At 41.1% G+C, this 23,870-nt stretch overlaps 1 protein-coding gene across 18 annotated transcripts in view; it reads left to right on the forward strand.

The window, feature by feature from the left end:
- The window catches only part of GRIP1 (glutamate receptor interacting protein 1), a 331,256-nt gene that overhangs the window by 273,828 nt on the left and 33,558 nt on the right, over positions 1 to 23,870 (forward strand). For 11 of the 18 annotated variants that reach the window (XM_081877835.1, XM_081877834.1, XM_081877851.1 and 8 more), the window contains 4 exons: positions 769 to 914; positions 18,537 to 18,684; positions 19,847 to 20,016; positions 23,392 to 23,547. In XM_081877835.1, coding sequence (XP_081733961.1) covers positions 769 to 914; positions 18,537 to 18,684; positions 19,847 to 20,016; positions 23,392 to 23,547 — 620 coding nt within the window. The remainder of the gene's footprint in view (positions 1 to 768; positions 915 to 18,536; positions 18,685 to 19,846; positions 20,017 to 23,391; positions 23,548 to 23,870) is intronic. The other 7 variants (XM_081877839.1, XM_081877843.1, XM_081877836.1 and 4 more) reach the window with 1 other exon arrangement.

Raw genomic sequence — 23,870 nt, forward strand, 5'->3', positions numbered from 1 at the left:
GATGCTGTCTAGGTTTGTCATTGCTTTTCTCCCAAGAAGCAGGCGTCTTTTAATGTCATGACTGCTGTCACCATCTGCAGTGATCATGGAGCCCAAGAAAGTAAAATCTCTCACAGTAGTAGGAAGTACTAAATGTTCCTGTAATCATATTATTCTGGCCCTCTGCACATGGCAACAGGGAAATTGCTGTGGCCACCTAGATCTTGCTACAGGAGATGCCTCCAGATATTGGCTACAAAGCAATGTGGATGCCTTGGGCAGTTTACTTTGCGTCCTGAAGGTGACCTGAGACCGATTCACAATTCTGGAACCCATTTCCTGTTGGGAGGTGCCAAAAATGAAAACTCAGATATTCCAGGGTAGACTTTTATACTTAGCCTGGTATTTAATGGTCAGAGATGCACAGGCAAATGTGATATTTTACTAACCTATATACTGATAAATATTTTTTTGTGCTGTTGTGGAGCCCTAACTGGAATAGGCACATGTTTATTTGAGGGTGGGAGGGAATATTTGTTGTACTTCCTCCCAATGTCCATGTTACTTAGCAATGTGCTGCTATTTCTCCATCACTGATTTTCGGATGAAAGCAATTCCCCTTTTGCTAGTGATCCCTGAACTGTATTGCTTTCATAATCGATATTAAGAGAAAAGGCAGCTGCACCAAATGTCAGAAGAGAGTGTTAGGGAACCACTTTGCATATGCCTACTGTCTCCAAATTGCATTTTATCAAATTAATAATGACTGTCCTTTTAATCTTCTTTCAGGGAGGGGACAATAAAGCCTGGTGACAGGTTGCTTAGCGTTGATGGAATTCGTCTGGTCGGGACATCACACAGCGAAGCCATGAGCATTCTCAAACAATGTGGGCAAGAAGCAACTCTGCTGATAGAATACGATGTCTCGGTTATGGGTATGTTGAAATGCTGAGCTTTCATTCTGGGAGCCATCTGTGACATTTTACTGTCCATCCTTTAGAGGCTACTTGAACAATGATTATGACCCGTTATGCCTCTAGTAGCACAGATATTCCCATCAGCAGCATCTCATTAATCTCTCTTGGTTCGTGGAGAGGTGAACAGTATTTTAGAGTCTGGCTGTTTCATGGTTTGCAGAGTGAGAGCTTATCATAGTTCCTATCAAGGCAGTAACTCTCAGTTATTCAAGTGAGGTTTACTTGTACAAAGGAGATTATGGTGCATTGGTATTTCTCTCAAAACAGGTTTCTTTTAATAAAAAACATGCTTGTGTAGTGTGACACTAACTTTTATGTGTGTTTAGTGACAGACAAAGCCAAAACAACAGCAAAACTGGGGGGGGGGGGGAGACCCTAAATCATGGAATCAAGGCAGAGAAAAGTGTCATTTTTTTTTCTCCTTAAGAAACCTATTTCAAAGTAGAAAATTATGGTTTGCAGATGCTCTTTAGAGGATTATGGAAGACTAAATGTCTTTCCAAGTATACAAGATAAATAACATGGCAAACTAAATTTGCCTTCAGAAAGGATGGTACAAAAATTTCATCCTTCATTTAGTAGCCCATGGAAGTTACATAAAACAGCACGGACTTTATAGCTTTTTCATTTTTTATGGTAGGCCTTACACAAGGCCATGGAATGGAAGATTAACTGCATTTTCTTATCAATAAGGGATTTAAAAGTCTCCTCAGGAACAAGAAAAATACGAGGCAAGTCAATTGGCTTTGTGAGATAATACCCATGGGGCACTTTTCCTTGTGATATTCTTCACTGAATCTAATTATTCTGTTTGGGAGTATAGCTGTTACTAGATAAGAGTATAGGTAGAGAATGTGCCCTTGTATGGAAAATTATTACTTGAGATTCCTAACCTCCTAAAATGGTCATACTAGAAATTCTATGATCTATGGCTAGTCAGGTAGTTGCACTTGCTAGTATAAAGCCTAACAGCATAGGTTTTTTAATGGGTTGTGTCAAGGGCCAGATGAATTATATTTAAGGAAAAACTTTTTAGCACTAAAAACTCAAAAGAAACATCTGGATGCAACAAAACTTAAATATGCAGGTTTAGAATTAAAAATGGTCTGGTCTTCCCCATTCAAAGAATAGAGTTTCAAACTAGATCAGTAAAGAAATTATGCCAAGGACTGTTTCAGGTGTTAGGTTTTTTAATTTGTTAGCTGCCTTTCCAAATACAATAGTTTCCCAAGGCAACAAACAGTGTCTGATGAAATCAGCTTAAAAGCATATGCAATATTACAATAAAATACCATACCATAGTAAGAAGGACCAATACGATAACAGCATCTGTTTCAGCAAATCTCCTAACAAAGATGAAGCCGATGACCAAGAACAAAGAGTACTTGTTTTACTCCCCCAATCACAAGCAAACTTATAGCCTTTATAAGGGATTTGCCTGAATAAACACGTCTGGATAGATACTCACAGGGTTCAAAGAAACTTCAGCAACTTCTGCAAAAAAAGGAAATGTTTGCATAGTATCCAGTCAGTTGTTCAGGTCCTGAGTTTCTTCCTCTCAACACAGAACCAAGATGGAAGCTTTCATTTCTCATAGGCCTATTTACAGGGAAAATTGATCCAACCTAAAATGTGATTAGACTTTAAGAGTTTGCCACCTCATTGCATGTGTAGGCCAGCTGCACACTAGACTGTGAACTGACAGGCAATCATACACTGCCCTTCATCTGCAGAGAAAGTTGGCAATTACATCCTAAAAAACTAATGAGCAAAGCAAAATGCTCTGTAATTCATGTTGACTAATCTAGCCATCCACTCTTCATTCTGTAAATGTACTACTTTTACCAGTCTGGGAAGCGGTTACCTTCTGTTTTGTTATGGCTTTATGATTCAAAGTTTGGTTTTGAAACACAGACAAATGATGGTAGTTCTGTGAACACAGCTGTCTGTTTCCTGCTCGCAAGAAGAGTTTAGATCATTATGCATACACATCACTTATGCATTGAGCACTGTGCCCTTGACGAGGAACCTGCTCATCAGTTCGGTGACAAATGTTCAGGCTGTGGGAATGCTGTATCTCCCAGAAATGCAATGGGTTGAAAAGATTGCACCAAAGATAAGATAGTTTGCCCTTCATTTACAGTGGTACCTTGGGTTAAGTACTTTATTCGTTCTGGAGGTCCGTTCTTAACCTGAAACTGTTCTTAACCTGAAGCACCACTTTAGCTAATGGGGCCTCCTGCCGCTGCCGCACCGCCGGAGCACGATTTCTGTTCTCATCCTGAAGCATAGTTCTTAACCCGAGGTAGTATTTCTGGGTTAGCAGAGTCTGTTATCTGAAGCGTCTGTAACCTGAAGTGTATGTAACCCAAGATACCACTATATTTATGTTTGTTTAACACCCTTTAAAATATAACAATTAAAATTTAAAAAAAATGTCCAGTAGCACCTTAGAGACAAACTAAGTTTGTTCTTGGTATAAGCCAGGGGTAGACAACCTAAGGCCCATGGGCCACAAGTGGCCCACGGAGGTCGTCTAACCGGCCCACAAGCCGCCCCCGAACCGAGCCGCCCACTTGGCACGTCCCTGCGCGCTGCGCTGTGCTAAATCGGCACTGAAAATCGCATCTGCACATGTGCAGATGCCGGAAATCGCCTATGCGCAGACACAGATGCCAGAAATCACACACACGTGTGTTCACGCGCACATGCAATCCAACCCACAGAGGGATCTCTGCTGGAGTGAACTGGCCCAGGCGAGGTAAACCTGACCCCTGGTATAAGCTTTCGTGTGCATGCACACTTCAGATACACTGAAACAGAAGTCACCAGACCCTTATATATAGTGGGAGGGTGGGTTTTTTTTTTCAGGAGGGTAGTTGGAGATGGGTGAGTGACTCAATGGGTATGGTAAACCTGTTGACGACTGTTAACGACTGCAAAAAAACCCCACCCCACTCTCCCACTATATATAAGGGTCTGGTTACTTCTGTTTCAGTGTATCTGAAGAAGTGTGCATGCACACGAAAGCTCATACCAAGAACAAACTTAGTTGGTCTCTAAGGTGCTACTGGACAATTTTTTTTATTTTTTTATATATTTTGACTGCATCAGACCAAAAAGGCTACCTACCTGAATCTAGAACCCTTTAAAATAACTATACATCTCCTTTCATCAAAACTGATTACAAGGTGGTTTACCAATACATTTTTTTTAAAAAAACACACAAATAAAAGATGAGTGGCACTTAAGACTATGTAAAAGGTACTTTTTAAAAGCTAATAAATGAAAAGATTTTACCAGGTGCCTAAAAGAAAGCAAGGTTGGTGTCTACTGAGTCTCCCCAGAAGGCCTGCTTCTGACAGCATCTCAAGTCAAACCTTGGCAGCTGGTTTGCTCCTCCCTGGTCCCTTTTTCTGCTGTGACATGCTGAGATAGGCCAAGGTTTGGCTTAGTGTGTCATCCAAAATGGAGCTTGTGGTTCAGCTCTGTCCTCATATGACCTATAAACAAGGTTTGTTCTCCCCTGTAACTGAGGAGGAGTAAAGTGGATGCATACTAATGTAGTCTTGTTAAGCCAAGGGCGTCAGCAGGAGAATGAGGAAGCTGATTTAGGAAAAGGTACTCCTTCAACCTTTGTCACTGTCTCCATCACCCAGACAAAGGCAAGTCCCAATATAAATTTTGGCACAAACTGCTGTACTGCATGGTTTTGTAAGTTAAAATGATAAAAACAGATTCCTCTTTTTCAGGGGTCAGCAACCTAAGGCCCATGGGCTGGAAGCGGCCTGCCGAGGTCATTTGACCGGTCCACGAGCCCCCGCTGAACCGAGCTGCTTGCTCGCATGCTGCGTTAAACCAGCGCAGCGCGGGGACTCACTTCTGCAGTGCCAAAAATCACGGGCACATGTGCTTGTGCGCATGCGTGATCCAACCCACGGAGGGATCTCCATGGGACCAGTCTGGCCCAGGCAAAATAAACCTTGCTGACCCCTGATCTTATTGCTCTTTGTGCCTGGCTATGTTCAAGTTGTAGTCCATATGTCACTTTCTTTCTGAAGTCATATTGAAGCAAGTTGTTAGAATGGTAGTCAACCCAGCTAAATTATTAAGCTCCCTAATACGCCACTGAATATATTGTTTTCAGTGGGCATTCTTATTTGATCTAATTAGTTACCTGCAAACAGAAGGTTATGGGGAAGGGAGTAGTTTTAACTCACCTATAGGTATTCAAACATCGAGTTGTGTCTTATCTTTTTAAAACTTCAAGTCCTCCCCAAAAGAGACGTAAAAAGAGTTTAGTTTGCATACTACAAACTTGTAAATGGCTCTAACAGGCCCAATTAACATTTTTCTCTAGCACTTTTGAAACATAGGCCTCATTAAAATCAGTTGCATAAGCATTGTTCCCTGTAGGAAATGGACTATAAAGGTGAAATGAAATTTAATTATTGCCAAATAAGTACAAGTAAAGTTTCATTATCTGAATTAACAAGAGGGGGGGCAGCAGTTCATATTGTTAAACCCACTTACATTACAATAATATATTTAAGCACTCCCCATGTCCTTAAACAGTGAGAAGTTTGAGGGGCAATGCTGGAGCAGAACTTTGTTTCCTTAGGATGAGGGAATGTTGGGGACTTTGTGGTCATATTCAGGCCATCATATATTAGCTGAATCATTTCTCAGTCCAGATATGTGCAAATTTTTTGGAGTCGTTCTTTCATTTCTCCTTTTGCAGCACAAAGTTAGGAAGTCAATAATTAACCATGATGTCATGTTTCATCCAAACCAGGAGAGCTATGGTTATCAGTTTTGGAACAAGTCAGGATATTAAATCAACTTCAAAACGTGGTTTAATACCCTGGTTTGTTCCAAAACTGATAACCATAGCTCTCTGGTTCTGATGATTAATGAGAGCTTCCGGGTTTGATTGAAGGAGCTACGTTCATGGACAAAAGTCTCATTTATGTATCAATTTATTAAGCCAAAATATGTTAATCCAAACTGGCACATATTGTAAAAAGGTATCATTTGCAATACACAAGCAGAACATACTGTAAGCAAATGGTCTCTCCTTCAGTAAGCAGCAGATATCAGGCTCCTCAGACCCTCAGAGGAACCCCCAGTTTCAGTTAATCAGCTAATCACTTCTTTTTCTAGCTCTCTGTCTCCTTTCTTCCAACTTCAGGCTTCAAGCTCTTTTCCTTAATCAGAAACACACACACACACACTACAGAATACACGGACCCACCCACTGGCACCAGTGGGAATTTTGCTCCCAGTGCAAAAAGCAATTTTGAGAGGATTTTAATCATGCACTCCCTGTCCTTGTTGCTCCTCCTACACACACACACACACAGAGAGAGAGGGAGAGGGAGAGAGAGAGAGAGAGAGAGAGGGGGGGGGGTTTAAAAACCCAGCTATGTTAAATGCAATAACGTGTATAACATGATATGTAGTTTGGTGCTAAGTATTTCCAAGTAGAGGGGCAAAGTGCAGGTTGGTAAATAGGTCAGGTTAAGTACTTCTACAGTACTTGCAAATATGACTTTGCATTTAATTTATTATATGCAGATTTCATGGAAGAAACAAGGGCATTTGCAATTTATTTGGTTTTGGTGTAGCTGAGTTTTAGATTAACTGCTTCCAAACTTCTAACAAGATTAACAGGATTACTTGCTGCCAGCCAGGCATTGCAGATATACCAGCTTCCTTCCCTGTCATTATAATGTTGATCAGCCATTTTTAAGATTAGAAATTGTCTGCATTAAGCTGATCGTGGGCAAGAAAACTTGTTTTATTTCCTTGTTTCATTTAACGTGTACTCCAGTTAAAGAGAGACTATATGGAGTTTGTTGAGGGGAAATAATTGAAAAGAGATCTTGTCTGCATGTAAATCCTAAATGTATGTAGATAGGAAAGGAATGAATAGCTTTAATAATAAAATATCATTGGGGTAGAAGTATATTACATAGTATTACCGGCCTTCTGAATGTTGAGGGATGGAGGAATTTAATATGGCGGATGATGCATTTACATTTCAGGTGAAAATCTTGCAGTGTTCCCCATGAAGGCTGTTAAGCTTTTCATAGAAATGAGGGGCTCCTGCGCAAAGAAATATTATTTACTGGTAGGCAAAAACTATAATCAGAAAATCCAATTAAAGACATCAGGTGTTTTATTGGCACTTTGAGATGCTGGTAGGCTTGTGCAGAAAGATGGGTTTTAAAAATTCCACACATTTTAAATGGCTAGGGCTGGTGATAATAAAATATCATTGTTTAACTTAACTGGGGCATCTCAAAGGTGGCATCATCATCCCCACCTCTATTCTGTGAGTTGCAGCGTGTGGAAAATAAGAACTTCTGCTCCAGATGTTTTTCAGTATAAAAACATATACTTGAATTATGCAGCCATGCCTCTCTTGGCTGCTCCCCCCCCCCCATCCTAACCTCTACCCTAGCAGGTAGTGGCTGCAGACAGTCTAGTGGCGATGCTGAAAGAAGTACCAAGCTTGCTACTGGATTCTCTGGTGCAGCCACCAAAGGGCAGTGCCAATGACATGCATGTTACTAGTATTGCATCTGGGGAAATTACAAACATTAGTTGTCCCAGCCAGTGGCATAGTAAGGTCAGGGGGTACCCGGTGCGAAAAATTTCTTGCCACCCCGCCCCACCATTGAAATTTTTATTTTATTTTTTTGCCTTCAAAAATGGTTATTTATTTATTTATTTATTTATTTTGCAGAGCCAGAGTTGTTGAGCTTTTTTGGGGGAGCCAAAGTTGTTTTTTGTAGAGTTTGTGGATTGCGTGCATTGGTATTTCTCTCTGCCTGCCACCCTACAGCTGAGGGGGAGCCGGCGGGTGTGACAGTGTGACGTTAACATATGAGAGTGCTGGAGGTAAAATAGTTAAACAGGTTACTCAATCAGAACCCAGGGGGGTGGAGTCAGAGAGACTACAAAACCAGCTCTGGGAGGGGCGAAGGGAGGAGTTTGTTGGGAGTTGGGTGGTTGGTTGGAGTGGGAGTGAATTGGGATAGAGTCTGTGGGTAGGCTGAGTTGGTGTAGCGAAATAAGCTGAGTCAGGAACAGTTAGGAGCTAGGAAGACAAGTAAATATCTGAGAGGTGGTTTAGTGAGTGAGAGCAGGAAGCAGAAGTTATAGGTCTGGATAGGCACCCCATGATTGTAATTGACTGGTACTGTTTATGAAACCATGCGCTTGTTAAACTGCAATAAATAAACAGAAGTTTATGTTCCAATTTAACCCTGACTGGACTCAGTATTGTACCAGGTAAGGCCTGGGTGGTGGCAGCGAAAAATAAAGTGGTGGCACAGGGATCAATAGACGGTGGAACGTCAGGGGACCCTGTGTGATCGCCACAGCGGGCGGACCATTTTGGCAGTGGGAAGCCTGCACGTGCCAAAGCCACAGCATCTCTCACAGACATCGAGTGCTGCACATCATTTTGTCACGCCCTCGGAGGTGACACCCGAGGCGGACCACACACCCCTTGCTCCACCTCTGGTCCCAGCAAGAATTGCTGCTTGGCATTCCTGTCACTGGCCAAAAAAATAAAACAAAAATGGTAGGCCTTTCCAGCACTCCCAAACCTTGACATTTATGGAAAATGAGTTACCTGAGTATGTTGTGTGCTGGCAGCGGATCTGGTAAAGACAGAGGCAGATCCAGGCAATCTGTGGATGTCTCTATCACATCCTCTATCACATATAACAATACATCTGAAAAACAATAATGACAACAATAAAGATAAAAAATATCAAAGCAAAAAAAAAGGGAATGTCCAGTGCATACATAATGCATTTCCAAGCAACTAGGCACTTGCTGTTGCTATCCACTCTTTTCAAAAATAAAATTTGGGGTAAGGATGTGTCAGCAGTGTACATTGTAGTCTTGGAAGGGGAAGTTCACAGGAAAGACTAGCTGAGTAGCAGAGAACCCATTACAAACTAGATTTGGCTTTGGAGGGCATTTTGGACTCAAGTCCAAAACAACGGATACACCTTTCTGGGTGCTTCCACATGGCAGTTCATTGTGCACTCAGTGCTGCTCATGCATGCCAAGGTTTTGTTTGTTTGCTTGCTTTTTTGCAGCATCTATATGGCATCTTCCCCATCAAAATGCTGTCTTGTGTTGTTTTCTCATTTAATCCATACTTACTCTTTCCCCACCAGGTTGCTGTTGTTGTTACTGATAAGATTTTCCACAGAAATTGTGCATCTGGGAAAATAACCACGGGGCAGTGTTTTGATGAGGATGACATCATCATCACGCAAAACTTGTGTGCCTGAGCAGTGCTAAGTCCACAGTAACTGCTGTATGGAAACACCCTCAGTCTCAAAGCAATCTCTTCAGTCAGGAAAAGGGGAATATATCACTTAGAGTCCTATGTGAGAGTTAGGATTTGTCTGCTCTGACAGCTTATCCAGTGTGTGCTGTTCTTCTTCTTCTAACCTTTTTCTATTTGTGATTGTTGCCGTTAAACAAAAACTGGCTAGTCTAGCAATTTAAATTAATTTGTGAGCACAGTAGCTCTTTATATTATTTATAGTGATATGTACTTAAAGATATGCTTTCAGGGCCAGCAGACATAAAATCTGACATTCCAGCTGTATTTTAACCCAAAGGCACAAATTATGCTGTCTCTCTGCTCTATTTTTTTTCCATTGGTGATGAAAAACCCTGATTTCTTCAAAGTTCTGTATGTTTAAATTTTCCATTCGCTTTCAGAAAGAGAGCACATCAGGTCTTTGCTGTGGAGCTGCACAAGTCAGACTAATTTTATTCCATCATGGGCAAAAACAGAATAATCCCTTAGCTATTGAACTAACACCTGAATTTTTCCTCCCTTGAGCACACTCTTCCTAGTTGAGTCATCCTATTGTATGCATAGGAGTGTAATGACCTTGGTGCTTGCATTTAAAATATTGCCAAATTGATACATATATGTTCTTCAGAAACTCAAGAGGGGATGAGCATAATGATATAAGATACTTTGCACATCACTACCACCACCACCACCCACCATCACATGCCAGGTGTTGATTTTTTAAATATACATTATCAGGTATGGGCTGAAAGACTCTGGATCATCTCCAGATGTTCTGCTTCAACCCACTGGGAAGTTTGATCCAAAAGTTGATGCCCAGAAGGCAGCATCCTTCAGGAGACTGCGCTACCAAAACGGAAGCAACCTTTTGGTGCAACTACGAGGCTGATGCCCAGAAACTCTTGTTTAACTACTCAGCGGAGTCACTCTCCTACTAAGAGATGACTTGGCTATTTTGCCCTGAAAGTTGAACTGTTTATCGGCTTGGCTTGCCCCTCAACATTGAACCACTATAGACACACAAACCTTCATTAAGGGAGATATTATAGGACTTCCCTCAGAACTAGACTCTGAAGCCACCAATGCATGTCCCCAGTACCACGCAGAGCTCCATGAAGGACAGGGACCAGCAGAAGGTAGAGCTCTAACCATTTAGCTTCTCTACAACTGTTCATCAAAGGGTGTAGTCTCCACTTTGAATCTCCTCCCCAACCTTCTGAACCATGGGTAGGCAAACTAAGGCCTGGGGGCTGGATTCGGCCCAATCGCCTTCTAAATCCAGCCTGTGAACGGTCCGGGAATCAAATCAGCGTGTTTTTACATGAGTAGAATGTGTCCTTTTATTTAAAATGAATCTCTGGGTTATTTGTGGGGCACAGGAATTCATTCATTTCCCCCCAAAAAATATTGTCTGGGCCCCCACAAGGTCTGAGGGACAGTGGACCAGCTCCCTGCTGAAAAAGTTTGCTGACCCCTGGGACAATATGTTTTTTGAAGGACAGAGGCTGCAGAAGAAGGAATAACTGAAAAGTGTTTCCTTTTCCATTCTGCTGGTGGATGACCATTGTCAGCTGAGTGACACCCATTGGATTCCACTTAGTGAGAAACAGTTCAGAATCAGAATATTTATCAATCCGAGCTCTTAGAACAGGCACCCCCAACCTTCAGCCCTCCAGATGTTTTGGACTACAATTCCCATCATCCCTGACCACTGGTCCTGTTAGCTAGGGATCATGGGAGTTGTAGGCCAAAACATCTGGAGGGCTGCAGGTTGGGGGTGCCTGTCTTAGAACATAGTGACATGCCCTTGATGGCCCATAAGCTGCTTCTGACTACTACATTCAGCTTAACAAAATCCATGGTTTGTTATCATGGGATTGTGCCTTGTGCTTCTGCACTTCCAAGAAGTTTTCCTTTACTGCTGTACTACAGAACAACAGTTCATCATAACTGTAGTGGCAGTAAAAATAAAAAAATAAAAAATTAGGATTCTGGAGAATCACGTTTTAGCTATGCACTACTTTCTGCTGTCTTTGAAAACAAGTAATTGGGTGCAGTTTATAGACAGTAGCATTTTATCCACCTGGCTGCATTTGGGAGTTTCACAAGAAGATCATAATTAAACTATTTCAGTTTGTAGAAATGGCAGGTTAGATTCACAGTAGTCAAACATTGCCAGTTTCCAATCTCATAATGATACTAGTACTAGTATTGCAATTTCTCCTAGCCATGTAACACTCTCAGTGTTGAATGTGTATCTTTTATCATGTGTGGATGCATGCATGATAATAAACTTAATTTACACTTAAAACTTCCAATTTCTTGTAGCAGAGGTGAAGATCAGAAAAATACCAGTTGTGCAGCACAACCAAAAAAATTACTCCATTGTGTTCTAACTCTTTGCAAGTTTCCCAGATTTATCTGATGTACAAACATGGACTATCATAGCTAACCATTCAGATTTTCAGAATAAGCAGGAAGATTGTGTCCCCCCACCCTTATTCCCAGTGGCTTTTCCATCTCCATACAGATGCACTGAATACAAATGAAGGAAACACTAATCAGCCCTGCAAGCCCTTGGCTTTTGCTAGGATCATGAGGGCAGTAAACACATATGCTACTGTGCAGACCACACTCTGGGCTTTGCAGCCAATCCTTTGAAGAATAATTTTAATTTTTAAATAGTTGTTTTATTATTTAGAAACTGCCCTACTTTACCACCTGTACTCTGTCTGCCACGATATACTAGCTGACTCCCTTCCAATGTTATTTTTGGGCGTGAGATTTCACACATGATTAACCTTGTTAAACATAGATAATGTGAACTGTTGGGGAAATTAGTGACTGCTTTGACTTTTCAGCTTTCACTATCAGGACTTGGTCACTGATAGTGTTTCTGATTTTCCCACAAGACCTGAAATGCATAAAAGGTTACTCTGATTAACGAAACATAAATTTAGCCAGGGTATGAACCCTGTTACTTTGGTAAAAACAAACACTTATGTGAATACTGCATATGGTATAGTCATGACCTTTACTGAAGGTAGATTAGTCTGTATAATCTATGTGCAATTAAATAGGGGAGCATCTCTACCCTTTTCCCTAAAAATAAATATGTAAACGTGTATTAACCATATTCCACTGCAGTGATGTAGCTTGGTTAAGGAAAGAGTATTCAGAGACATGCAAACTTCTTGTCAGTTTTTTGCATTAGAAAAAAAAATACTCCTCCCTGTATAGTAAACATTACATTAAAAAGGTGTTGTCTCTGTATAGATAAGGAAAAACCAGGCTTCACTGATTTATCTACTTGGCATTCAGGCTAGGTAGTAAAAATTATATGATGATTAAAGTAAGTGCATTTGCATAAAGAACCACTCGAATGCAGCCTAGCAACACAGAAAGTGCCGGCTCTTGTTGGTATATTGTGGCATAGCACAAGTTGTCACTCTCAAAAGGTTAGACCGCTAATGCAAGACAGATTAGGAAGGAATTTGTGTCATGTATAGCAAAAGGTTGCTGAGGAAAGAGCAGGTGTGCCTTTTGTGGGGAAACTGGGGGAGTAGAGAATGGGGGAAAGTATCTACTCTTAGCTTCCTTCTGCAGTGAGCCTTTAGAGAAATCCAGAATATGTTGGTTCATGGTTTAGCAGATAAGTCTGTCCATCAAGATCATTTGGCATCACCCCGTTCACAGGTTTACAGTGGTACCTTGGGTTACATACGCTTCAGGTTACATATGCTTCAGGTTACAGACTCTGCTAACCCAGAAATAGTACCTCGGGTTAAGAACTTTGCTTCAGGATGAGAACAGAAATCGTGCTCCGGTGGCACGGCAGCAGCAGGAGGCCCCATTAGCTAAAGTGGTCTTCAGGTTAAGAACAGTTTCAGGTTAAGAACGGACCTCCAGAATGAATTAAGTACTTAACCCGAGGTTCCACTGTGGTTTAGAATCACGGAATTTGTCCAGTTTCCTGCTCTGAAACTTCTCATGTTCCATACAGAAGTTACACAGCATCCTTATCAACTTGGTTGCACCTCAACTGAAAAGTGAATCGATTCATTTTGCCAAAGATTGTGGTGAAAATATACAAGTACATAGGGTTTCTATGTATGTAACTACAGTGGTACCTCAGGTTACGAACTTAATTCATTCCAGAGGTCCGTTCTTAACCCGAAACCATTCTTAACCTGAGGCACGCTTTCGCTAATGGGGCCTTCCGCTGCCGCCGCACTGCTGGTGCGCAATTTCTGTTCTCATCCTGGGGCAAAGTTTGCAACCCGGAGCAACTACTTCTGGGTTAGCAGAGTTTGTAACCTGAAGTGTTTGTAACCCGAAGCCTTTGTAACCGAAGGTACCACTGTATCTGTTTCATTTACTCCTAGCTAAAATGTACCTGTTGGGCAAAAATGAATATGAATGCAGGAGTTTTGCTGCCATGGTTGGAACACCGATAAGCTAGTAGAAAGGAGAGGAGCTTTGAGCATGTGCAGAATGTCTTACCCTAACCACTGTTCTTATATTAAGGATATAGGCACCCAGATCAATTGCTTATGTGATTTACAGGCCAACTTGAGCTCTAGCACTGCATTAAAAATGTATATTTTGTCATTTTATTGGCATATGATTAAGCATTGGTTTTAGAATTATAATTTATTAATGGTGGTCCTTCAGACACTTGGCTCAAACAAAAGTTTTGTTATTCTTAATCCATTATTTCAGCATGCTCCTGGATGATATATATAGAACACTTTAATTTTCAGTTTCCATTGATTGCACCTGAAAGCAGATAATGATTGTAGGAATGTTCGTTTTTGTGGCTTTGTTCTCCATCCATGATTCACATCCTTTCGAAACCTATCTGTTGAAAGCATAATTCATTTACAACAGTCTTCTTTATCTATACTAGTCACGTTACAATGTAGGGCTTTCTACTTGTATCTGATTTTATTTGCTCTTAAAAGTCAACATTAAAAAGGCAAGAGATGTTTTGTTTTATAATTAAAGCAAATAACTTTGAAAACATGAGTTTTAAACAGGTGAAATAGTCACATCTTGGATTTCCGTCTTAGATATTTCAGTAGTTGTAATCCAGAGAAGCCACAGCCAGTCTAGAAATGGGATTGTGGGAAGGTCTAAAGTAGGCGTGGGAAACCTATGATCCTCCAGATGTTGATGGACTCCAACTCCCATCAGCCCCAGCTAGCATGGGGATGGTGGGAATTGTATTCCAGCAACATTTTGCTAAGTAATAAAGGTTTCCCACATTTAGTCTATAGACTATTCCCTACTAATACCAATATTCCCATCAAGTGGTTGGTGATTTTACAAACCTTCTGATCTAGATCAGAGGTAGCCAACCATATGTTTTGGACTACAACTCCCATCAGCCCCAGCCAGCATGGCATACAGTAGAGAATGATGGGAATTGTAGTTTTTAAAATTAAAAAACACACCCTGAAAGACTACTCCTGATCTACATTGTTCCACAATCTCATATAATCTAATACACATTTTGTGCAAACACTCTTATTCCTGTACTTGCTGGATTATAGTCAACAAGAATGACTCATCTGCTATTCATGCTAGCAATAGGAAATACATCAGCTTTCTAAATAACAGGTAGGATGACTCTAGTTGCCATGGGCAATGGTAACAGCTGCTCTGAATGAGCTTTGGTGTCTCTTCCCTGTGCCCCCATCCTCTCTATTAAATATAGTTTTATAGATTATTGTATTCGACTATGATCACTTATATAAATGTGTTTTGACAGCCACCTCCTTCTTAAACACAGAGAACCAACATAATATTCTGAGAGCATTTGAAAGGATTAGGAGGTGCCTCATTCTGTTTGGATTCTTACAAACCAAATCTGTATGCCACACTGCGTGAGTGAGATGTTAACAATATCTCTCCCCCCCCCTTCTTATGTTTGTGATAAGGAAGGAAAGTGCCCTGTTGTTTAGCTGAATAAGGCAAGGTTGTTATTAGCATGCCGAAGGTAATCTCAGTACCTCTGGGAGGCCTTAATCAAAGTCTTGTGTCCTGATTGAGATGCAATGTTCAAAAGTGGGGGAACTTATTAACGAAATAAAAATCTAGGAGTGTTTTCCGTGCAAACATTCATCAGCATATCTTATGTAATTACATAACCGATAAATCAACATAGTGTGTAAGTGCTTTAGTCATGGTGTAAATATCTTAATGACTGAAACATCTTTTGCTCATGAATAATGCATATCTGTATGGTTCATTTTTCATACTCATGCTTTTTTACTTGCATATGATAAACTAATCTGTCTCTGTCGGGGGAGATGCGCTTGATTATCGTCTTCTGATCTCTCTTTCTCGTATTTAGTTTTGCTTCCTTGACCCGCACTCCATTACTTGACTTCTGCTTTCTCTAATTTGGTGGCAGCGCTTGCTCACCAGGTCTGCTTGATTTGGGTTCCTGGTGCACCATTATAATAGGACTTATCTGTATACAGTGGTACCTCAGGTTAACTACTTAATTTGTTCCGGAGGTCCGTACTTAACCTGAAACTGTTCTTAACCGGAAGCACCACTTGAGCTAATGGGGCCTCCTGCTACTGCTGCACCGCCGGAGCACAATTTCTGTTCTCATCCTGAAGCAAAGTTCTTAACCTGAGGTAATATTTCTGGGTTAGCGGAGTCTGTAACCTGAAGTGTATGTAACCCGAGGTACCACTGTAGTCAGTCCTAACTCAAAGATTGTCTAGGTGTAACAAATGGAGGGAGACCTTCCCGCAGAAGTGGTAACCTTGCTGCGTGGCAGGATATCCATGTTCCTATTTGTTTTCCCATTCCTGCAATTAGGCCTGTACAGAGCTTGTCAGACGCCTGAGGCAGGAACCTTGTTAGAATAAAGTTATAAACTCAAACCAAAAAAGCAGCTGGTCCCTGGTGAGGGGCCCCTACCTGCTTAGCTCTCCAAGGCCCAGGACAAGTGTACTCTGCTGCCCCTTGCCTCTGCACGGACCTGCCTACAATGAAAACTCAGCAGAATGGCCCAGAGGTCAAAGGCAGGCAGCAACATTTTGGAATTCAGGACTTCCAGGATTCAGTTTGCTCCTTCCTTAGTTGAGTGCAGACAGATCGCCATTTGCTCCCATTCTTTTCTCTCTCCTTGGGTCTTCTAAATATACTTACCTTGTATTGTGCCGCCTTACATTGCTGTTTTTTCCTCGTTGGCTCACTCTGCCTCTATTCTGCTAGTCCCCAAGCCCCTTTTCCAGCATTTCCCCCTCGGTTTCTGGAGTTATTAAAGATTCCAAGTGTGGCCTCTCACCCTCCTCCTCCCTCCACTTGAAGTCTGAAGACTCGCTTTGTTCGGCTTACTTGCAAGTCTCCTCTGTGCAAACTTGGTGCTAGATTTAGGTTCATGGGTCCAAACAAGGACATGGCATGGGCAGGAATGTCATTTGTTGTTAGTACAGTGGTACCTCGGGTTAAGTACTTAATTCGTTCCGGAGGCCCGTTCTTAACCTGAAACTGTTCTTAACCTGAAGCACCACTTTAGCTAATGGGGCCTCCTGCTGCTGCCGTGCCACCGGAGCACAATTTCTGTTCTCATCCTGAAGCAAAGTTCTTAACCTGAAGCAATATTTCTGGGTTAGCAGAGTCTGTAACCTGAAGCATATGTAACCTGAAGCATATGTAACCCGAGGTACCACTGTAATGAAATGAAATAATAATAATAATAATAATAATTATTATTATTATTATTATTATTATTATTATTATTTATTTATTTATTTATTTATACCCCACCCATCTGGCTGAGTTTCCCCAGCCACTCTTGGGGAACACTTTTGGGTAGCGCCCATGAGACTCAAAATCAAATTCCAAGCAAAGTTTAGGTCCCAAATAGATGTTACATGAAATATAAGGTTACCTTAAATTACAGAACTATGTGATAAAGAACAGCTGTAGGGAAAGGCAGGCAAGGATAACATTGGGGGGGGGGAGATACAGCTGCACACCTGCAGGGACAAATAGCAGCCAGTGGGCACAATTTTCATCAGGAAACTGTCTCTGGCTAATTTAAGTAAGCGCTTTAAAGAGGGCGGGGAAGTGTAAATAGCATAATATGTAGGGTTCCCTTAAGTTGAATTGTTTGTAACAGCTGCCTATCTAGGGATGCCAGACAGATGGCATTGTGACTGTCAGTTGTGCTAATTCAGCATCCTGTGCTTCTCAGATCCTATGCTATTCTGTATGCTTATTGCTGCTAGCCCAAACAGCACACCGGGGTGTAACATGATCGGAAGAAGCAGCACAGACCAAAACAGGCGATATGGCACAGATTGTGCTGATTGTTACCTCCTCAGGTTTAATGCTTCAAGACTAATTGCTCAGTAAGATGTAGTGAGACTGGTATCTGAGTGCAGCATTACACAAGAAGACTGCAATGCAAACCTCAGTGGAGCAAATATCATTCATGCTTCCCTGCCCTCATTCCTGGTGCTGAAGCCAACGTTTTTTAAGACATCAAGTTCCAAAGTCAAATTCAGCCTGACAAAGAGTACCAAAATATTTTCCCGGCAACTTCTGGTGGGGAGAAATGCACATAAGCATTTTGTTTTTGAAACCCTGTTTTGATAAATTGGTTAATCAATAACTTTAAGATGAAAGAAAGATGCCGTCTTAAGGACAACTGTGGCGTTTGCCCTCCTAGGTGTGTGACATCATACTGGGTTCATAAGGAAAGGATTAACTAATTGTAAAATTACTAACCAATGGGAACCTAAGGGGCGGAGTTAATTGTGTATAAGGTTTAAGCACAGAGGGTTTTGGGGGGAGTGAGGAGTTGGAGTGGTTGAGAAGACAGTCTGGAGTTAGAAGAGACAGGGAAGATAAGTCTGTGGGTTGGGCTAGTCTGGTGTGAGAGAGGGAGAGAATTTGTTAAGAGGAGTCAGTCAAACAGTTGAGATAATCAGTCAGAAGGTATTAGGAAGGTATAGGCCGGTAAAGAAACTAAAGTTAAAATACTGACAGGAATATTATCTGAGAAACCATAAACTTGTAAAATAAACTTGTTTTTTTAGTTTACTTTTAGCAACTGACTGGACTCAGTGTTTTACCCAAGAGTAACGGGTTGGTGGCAGCGGGGAAGCGAGCACAGTGGTGGCACAGGGATCAATAGACCATTAAATGTCCGGGGACCCTGTGTGATCTCCCACAATAAGCTTTGCTTTTTACAGATTCAGTAGCAACAGCTTCTGGGCCGCTGCTTGTCGAAGTGGCCAAAACTGCTGGTTCCGCTCTGGGAGTTGCACTATCTACCTCGATGTGCTGTAGCAAACAAGTGATCATCATAGACAAAATAAAATCTGCAAGTATTGCTGACAGGTGAGTGCTGCAGAAGAGTTCACCATGGTATGTAACCCACCTGGTTTCCATCTGACAATATAATCAAACAGCAGAGTCTAGCACTCTGAGAAACACTTAGGGCGGTTAGAAGTGTCCTGCATAGCTTGTGGATTACAGCAAAAATTATAGGCAAGACAAAGAAACCCAGTAGCTTGTATCCAAAGGTGTCCTGTGTAAACGGAAAGACACTTCTGCATCCAGTTTATGCCCATTTCCTCCTTGCCACTTCTTATGCCATCTTGCCTTTAGGGGCTGGAGTGAGGAAGCAGGGGCAGGAACACTTCATTGCATGAGTAGAGTTCTGCTTGCATCCCAGGAAGGCCATGTCGGGCCTGGTAGCCTCCAGGAGACACTACAAAAAAAGGAAGAATAATACAGTGGTGCCCCGCAAGACGAATGCCTCGCAAGACGAAAAACTCGCTAGATGAAAGGGTTTTCCGTTTTTTGAGGTGCTTCGCAAGACGAATTTCCCTATGGGCTTGCTTCGCAAGACGAAAATGTCTTGCGAGTTCTTGCGAGTTTTTCCCCTTCCCCCCCTTTTTCTAAGCCGCTAATAGCCGCTAAGCCGCTAATGGCCGTGCTTCGCAAGACGAAAAAAACGCTAGATGAAGAGACTCGCGGAACGAATTATTTTCGTCTTGCGAGGCACCACCGTAATCATAATTATCATCTGGACATTTTGCAATATTTTAAAAATCCACCCAGATGGTGATTTTACCTTTTAAAAAGAGAACATATCCAGGAAAATCTGGATGTATGGCAGCCCTATATAACTCTCAAATAACTCATTAAATTATGAACTTTTTGGCACTTGTGTAAAGGGGGTAGCCTCCATCAGCTAAGCAGCTCCCACTTATTCTACTGCTTGTTGCAAGTCCTATGAGTGATGACTTGGCTATTTCCCTGCATTGGTTTTTGGCAGAACATTGCAACTATAACCTAATTAATAATGCAATCTAATCTTCCAATCATTTTAAAGATTTGCACTAATGGTTTGACGAGTCTTTTACAGATAATTTTCTCTAATTTTTAAAAAGCAGAATAAAAAGAAGCTGTTTATCCATTTGAAAAGAAGTGAATTCTTGTACTCCAAGGAAAGAGCACAGTGTGCTACATTGAAGGGCTTCATTTTCTTCCACAGATGTGGCGCATTACACGTAGGAGATCATATTCTGTCCATTGATGGCACCAGCATGGAATACTGTACATTGGCAGAAGCGACACAGTTCTTGGCTAATACTTCTGACAATGTCAAGCTAGAGATCCTTCCTCATCATCAGACAAGGCTGGCTCTTAAGGGACCAGAACACGGTAGGAAGACTTGCAGTTCTACATTTAACGCCATCCTTTTCTCCATGTTTCTTCCTGTGGTAGGACTCTTGAAAATTGATGTTACGGAAATTTTAAGTGGGTTTGTTGTTGTTGTTTCTTTGGTCTTCTGCTCTTAAAACCTCAATTTCAAGTGTGCTTTTAAAGTTCTTTAGCCAAATTCTGATCAGGTTTACTCAGAACCACTCTTTGAATTTAATGCTTAAGATCGACTTGGTGAAATCTTAAGTCAGATTTATTTGAAATCAAATGCATTTTAAGAGCCAGTTAACTTGCCCTTAACTTCTGTGAGACAAGAGAAAAAAGAACCGTAGCTCAGTGGTAAGAACATCTGCCTTCCGTGCGAAAGGGCCTAGGTTTAATCCCTGGTATTTCTAGTTGGGCTGGAAAAGGCTCCCCAACTGAAACTCTTGGCAGCTATCAGATAGTGTGGATAATCCTAGGCCAGATGGACCAAATGGTGACTCAGTATAAGACAGCTTGCTATATTTCTATGCTCCTACAATTCTAAAATCTGTGTGTGTGTGGTTTTTGCTTTACCTTGAACTTCATAGTTGCCTACAAAGAAAAGGGATGTGCTTTGCAACATACAGAACCCATTGTTTACCTTCATCTATAAAAATAATTGATTAATAAACAGTACAGTCGTACCTTGGTTTTCGAACAGCTTAGTTCTCGAACATTTTGGCTCCCAAATGCCGCAAACCCGGAAGTGACTGTTCCAGTTTGCAAACTATTTTTGGAAGCTGAATATCCAACAGGGCTTCTGCGGCTTCTGATTAGCTGCAGGAGCTTCGTTCAGCCAATCAGAAGCCATGCTATGGTTTTCGAACATTTTGGAAGTCAAATGGACTTCTGGAATGGATTCCATTTGACTTCCAAGGTATGACTATATTCTGAGTGCAGAATGCCGCCTGCTTTTTAAATTCAGCATCATGCTTTAAGAAGTCTTATTTTCATATGATATACACCTTTTCAGGATTGGATTATTATGCACTTGGTTTACTGGAAGAGGCCAGAATTAAATTTGCTCAAGGAAAATTATATATTTTTCTAAATCAGTAGCAGACAGAGTGATGGGTTATCCATGCTGGACTATTAAGAATTAATGGCATATTTTATTGCCAAGGGCAGTGATAATGTATGTGTTAATACCTTAATAAAGAGAGAGCTTGAGGGCAGAGCATAATACGGCTAACTAACCACTCTCAATAGGCACAGGCGTGCTCCACAAAGAGATAGTTCAATGGGAGAGAAAAAAATGTTACATGTGATGGCATTCTTTGGTTCACATATCTTCATACTCCATTAAGGCTGCAGGCCAAGGCAGCCATGCTTTCATTGCACAGGGAAAAGCATGCCTCACCCCATTTCGAACGTTTGGCTGCCCCAGCACTTCAACAGTGTCATGTTGCACTGCAAGATATATAAGGGCTCCCTTGCCATTCATTCTATGTGTGCTCTGTAGAAACATCATGTTTCCTCCACTCCCCTGTTGCAGAATTGCCAGTGCAACGTCTCAGCTTGATAGTTTTAAAGTCTAATGCAGTGTTTCCCAACATTTGGTCTCCAGCTGTTTTTGGACTACAACACCCATCATCCCTAGCTAGCAAGACCAGTGGTCAGGCATGATGGGAATTGTAGTCTGAAACAGCTATATCAGGAATTGGGGAAACTGGCCCTTCAGATGTTGTCAGATTCAACTCCCTTCAGCTCCAGCCAGTGTTGAGAGTTGTAGTCTGATAGCATCCAGGGGACCATAAAGTTCTCCACCCCTTCTATGTGCTAAGAGCATGGACCAAAACGGCGCAATCCACACCAAGAAGAAGGTATGAGCAGATTTGGGGGAAACCCCAAGATTTACAAAGCTGCAAAAAAAATATTGAGGAGGAAATCCCCAAAACAGGATATTAAGGGCTGATTGTGCATAGTGAGCACAGAATGCTGATTGACTTTTTGGGATGTGTGCACCAGCAGGCAAAAATAGAAGTAGTGGTGGAAATGTAATAGCATCCTGAAACAGAGCATGTAAATTCTGAACTGGAGCACTCCATTCCTTAACCTTGTATGGCAAACCCCACGTGTACTTTGAATAATGTGAATCTCCTTAGTAAAAGCCCCCCGTATAAAATAGCAGGAAGAATTAAGCAGGTGGATCCCTGCTTTTAAAATCACTGAAGGGAAGGGAACCTTTAGCTCTAACATAATATTTCACGTTTGCGGCAGAAGACATTTTAATTACCGGTAGTTGACTAATTTTTAGTTTATAACTCTAGATTTTCCTCATTTTTATCCCTTTTCTTACCTATTTCTTTTCATAACAGAATTCTCATTAGCTTTATATAGGGTTATATGTATTATATATATTTTGTTACTGCCCAAATATTAAAGCTTTATCCCAAGTGCAGTACCCCAAGAATGAAATTTGCAAAACAAAAGGTCTGAAAAGAATATTCCCTTAACCCTCTGTCATAAATTCACTGATGAAGTTTTTTATTTTACTTAGAGTTGAATATGCTATGCTGCAAGTTTCAGTTGATATAGTTTGAAATGTTATAAGAAGACCAGTTATCATTTTCTGACTGTAGTAAATTGACAGGTTCTCCCCCCCCCCCCCTTTAATATTTGTTTAAGGTGTAGCTGACACAAAACTAACTAGGATCAGGAATCATGCGCCTTTATTGCAGTGGGCAAAAACTGTCTGAAAACCACGTATCAGAACAATAAATGATGACTTTAGATTTCTGCTTTGTTTTTATTAAATAAAGTCCCCTAAATGGAATTTTTGTGCTGATGCTTAGGAGTTCGTTGTCCAGGATAATATAGTGCCACTGATGAATGCTGGTAAAATTAAAATGCCAAAGCAGTAAATTGAAATGACTGACATGTGAGACACTCTGAATTATAGTGCATGGTCTCTTGATATATGGTCCCTTGTTTTATTTTTAATTTTTATATATATACAAGTTCTTTTAAATGGGTGGATATTTTCAGAACTTAATTACTAATTGTAGATCATGCATCCCGGTAATGTTGACTCAAATGGGTTCTCTTAAGTGTTTAATCATAGCAGCTAAGGGCAGAGGCAGATTAAAAACTGATTGAATACTGATCACTTAAAAAAAAAAAGAGGCACGAAACCCATTAGTTCTGTGTCTATGAGTGGTCACCATCCCTGAGATAAGTTCTAGCGTTATCTCACTACCGGGTGGGGGGGGCAACAGTGTTCTTTTTCTTTTCAGGTTGCTTTTATTTCTATTCCTTTTTAAATTTATGTAATCCAGTTACCTTTCCCTCTTCTCTGGTCCTTTTTGTTTGTTTGTTTTTTATTTCTTCTCATCCCTTCATGGTGGGCAGCGAAGGTTCAAAGGAGAAACAGGCAACTCACATGGAATCCCTATGCCAACAGCCACAGCAGCACTCTCACCTATCACCATTATAATACCTACCACCCTGACCATTGCAGGATGCCAGCTTTGAAATGCCAGAAAACATCACCTCCAAAAAGCCTTCGTAATGTTCCATGCTTTTTTTCCTCCTGACATCATCATCATTATTATTATTATTATTATTATTATTATTATTATTGTCATCATCATTTACTCTACCTCACCCTCTTCCTCTCATACTCCCCACCCCCATTTTCATTCTTTGAAATCTTTCGTTAATTTGCAACATCTCATGATTTCTCACAATCATGTGAGGTTATTTCTGACATCATTTTTTTCCTCCCTTGCCTTAACTTAACCGGTCTTTAGAAAGAAGGGGGAAATACGTGATAACCCAAAAGGTTTACAAAACTCAGTTTGGTACCTTATAAGAGAATGCAACCTTTT

The sequence above is a fragment of the Podarcis erhardii genome (genome assembly GCF_964252035.2).
Source record: "Podarcis erhardii genome assembly, chromosome: 10".
In the NCBI taxonomy this organism is placed as follows: Eukaryota; Metazoa; Chordata; class Lepidosauria; order Squamata; family Lacertidae; genus Podarcis; species Podarcis erhardii.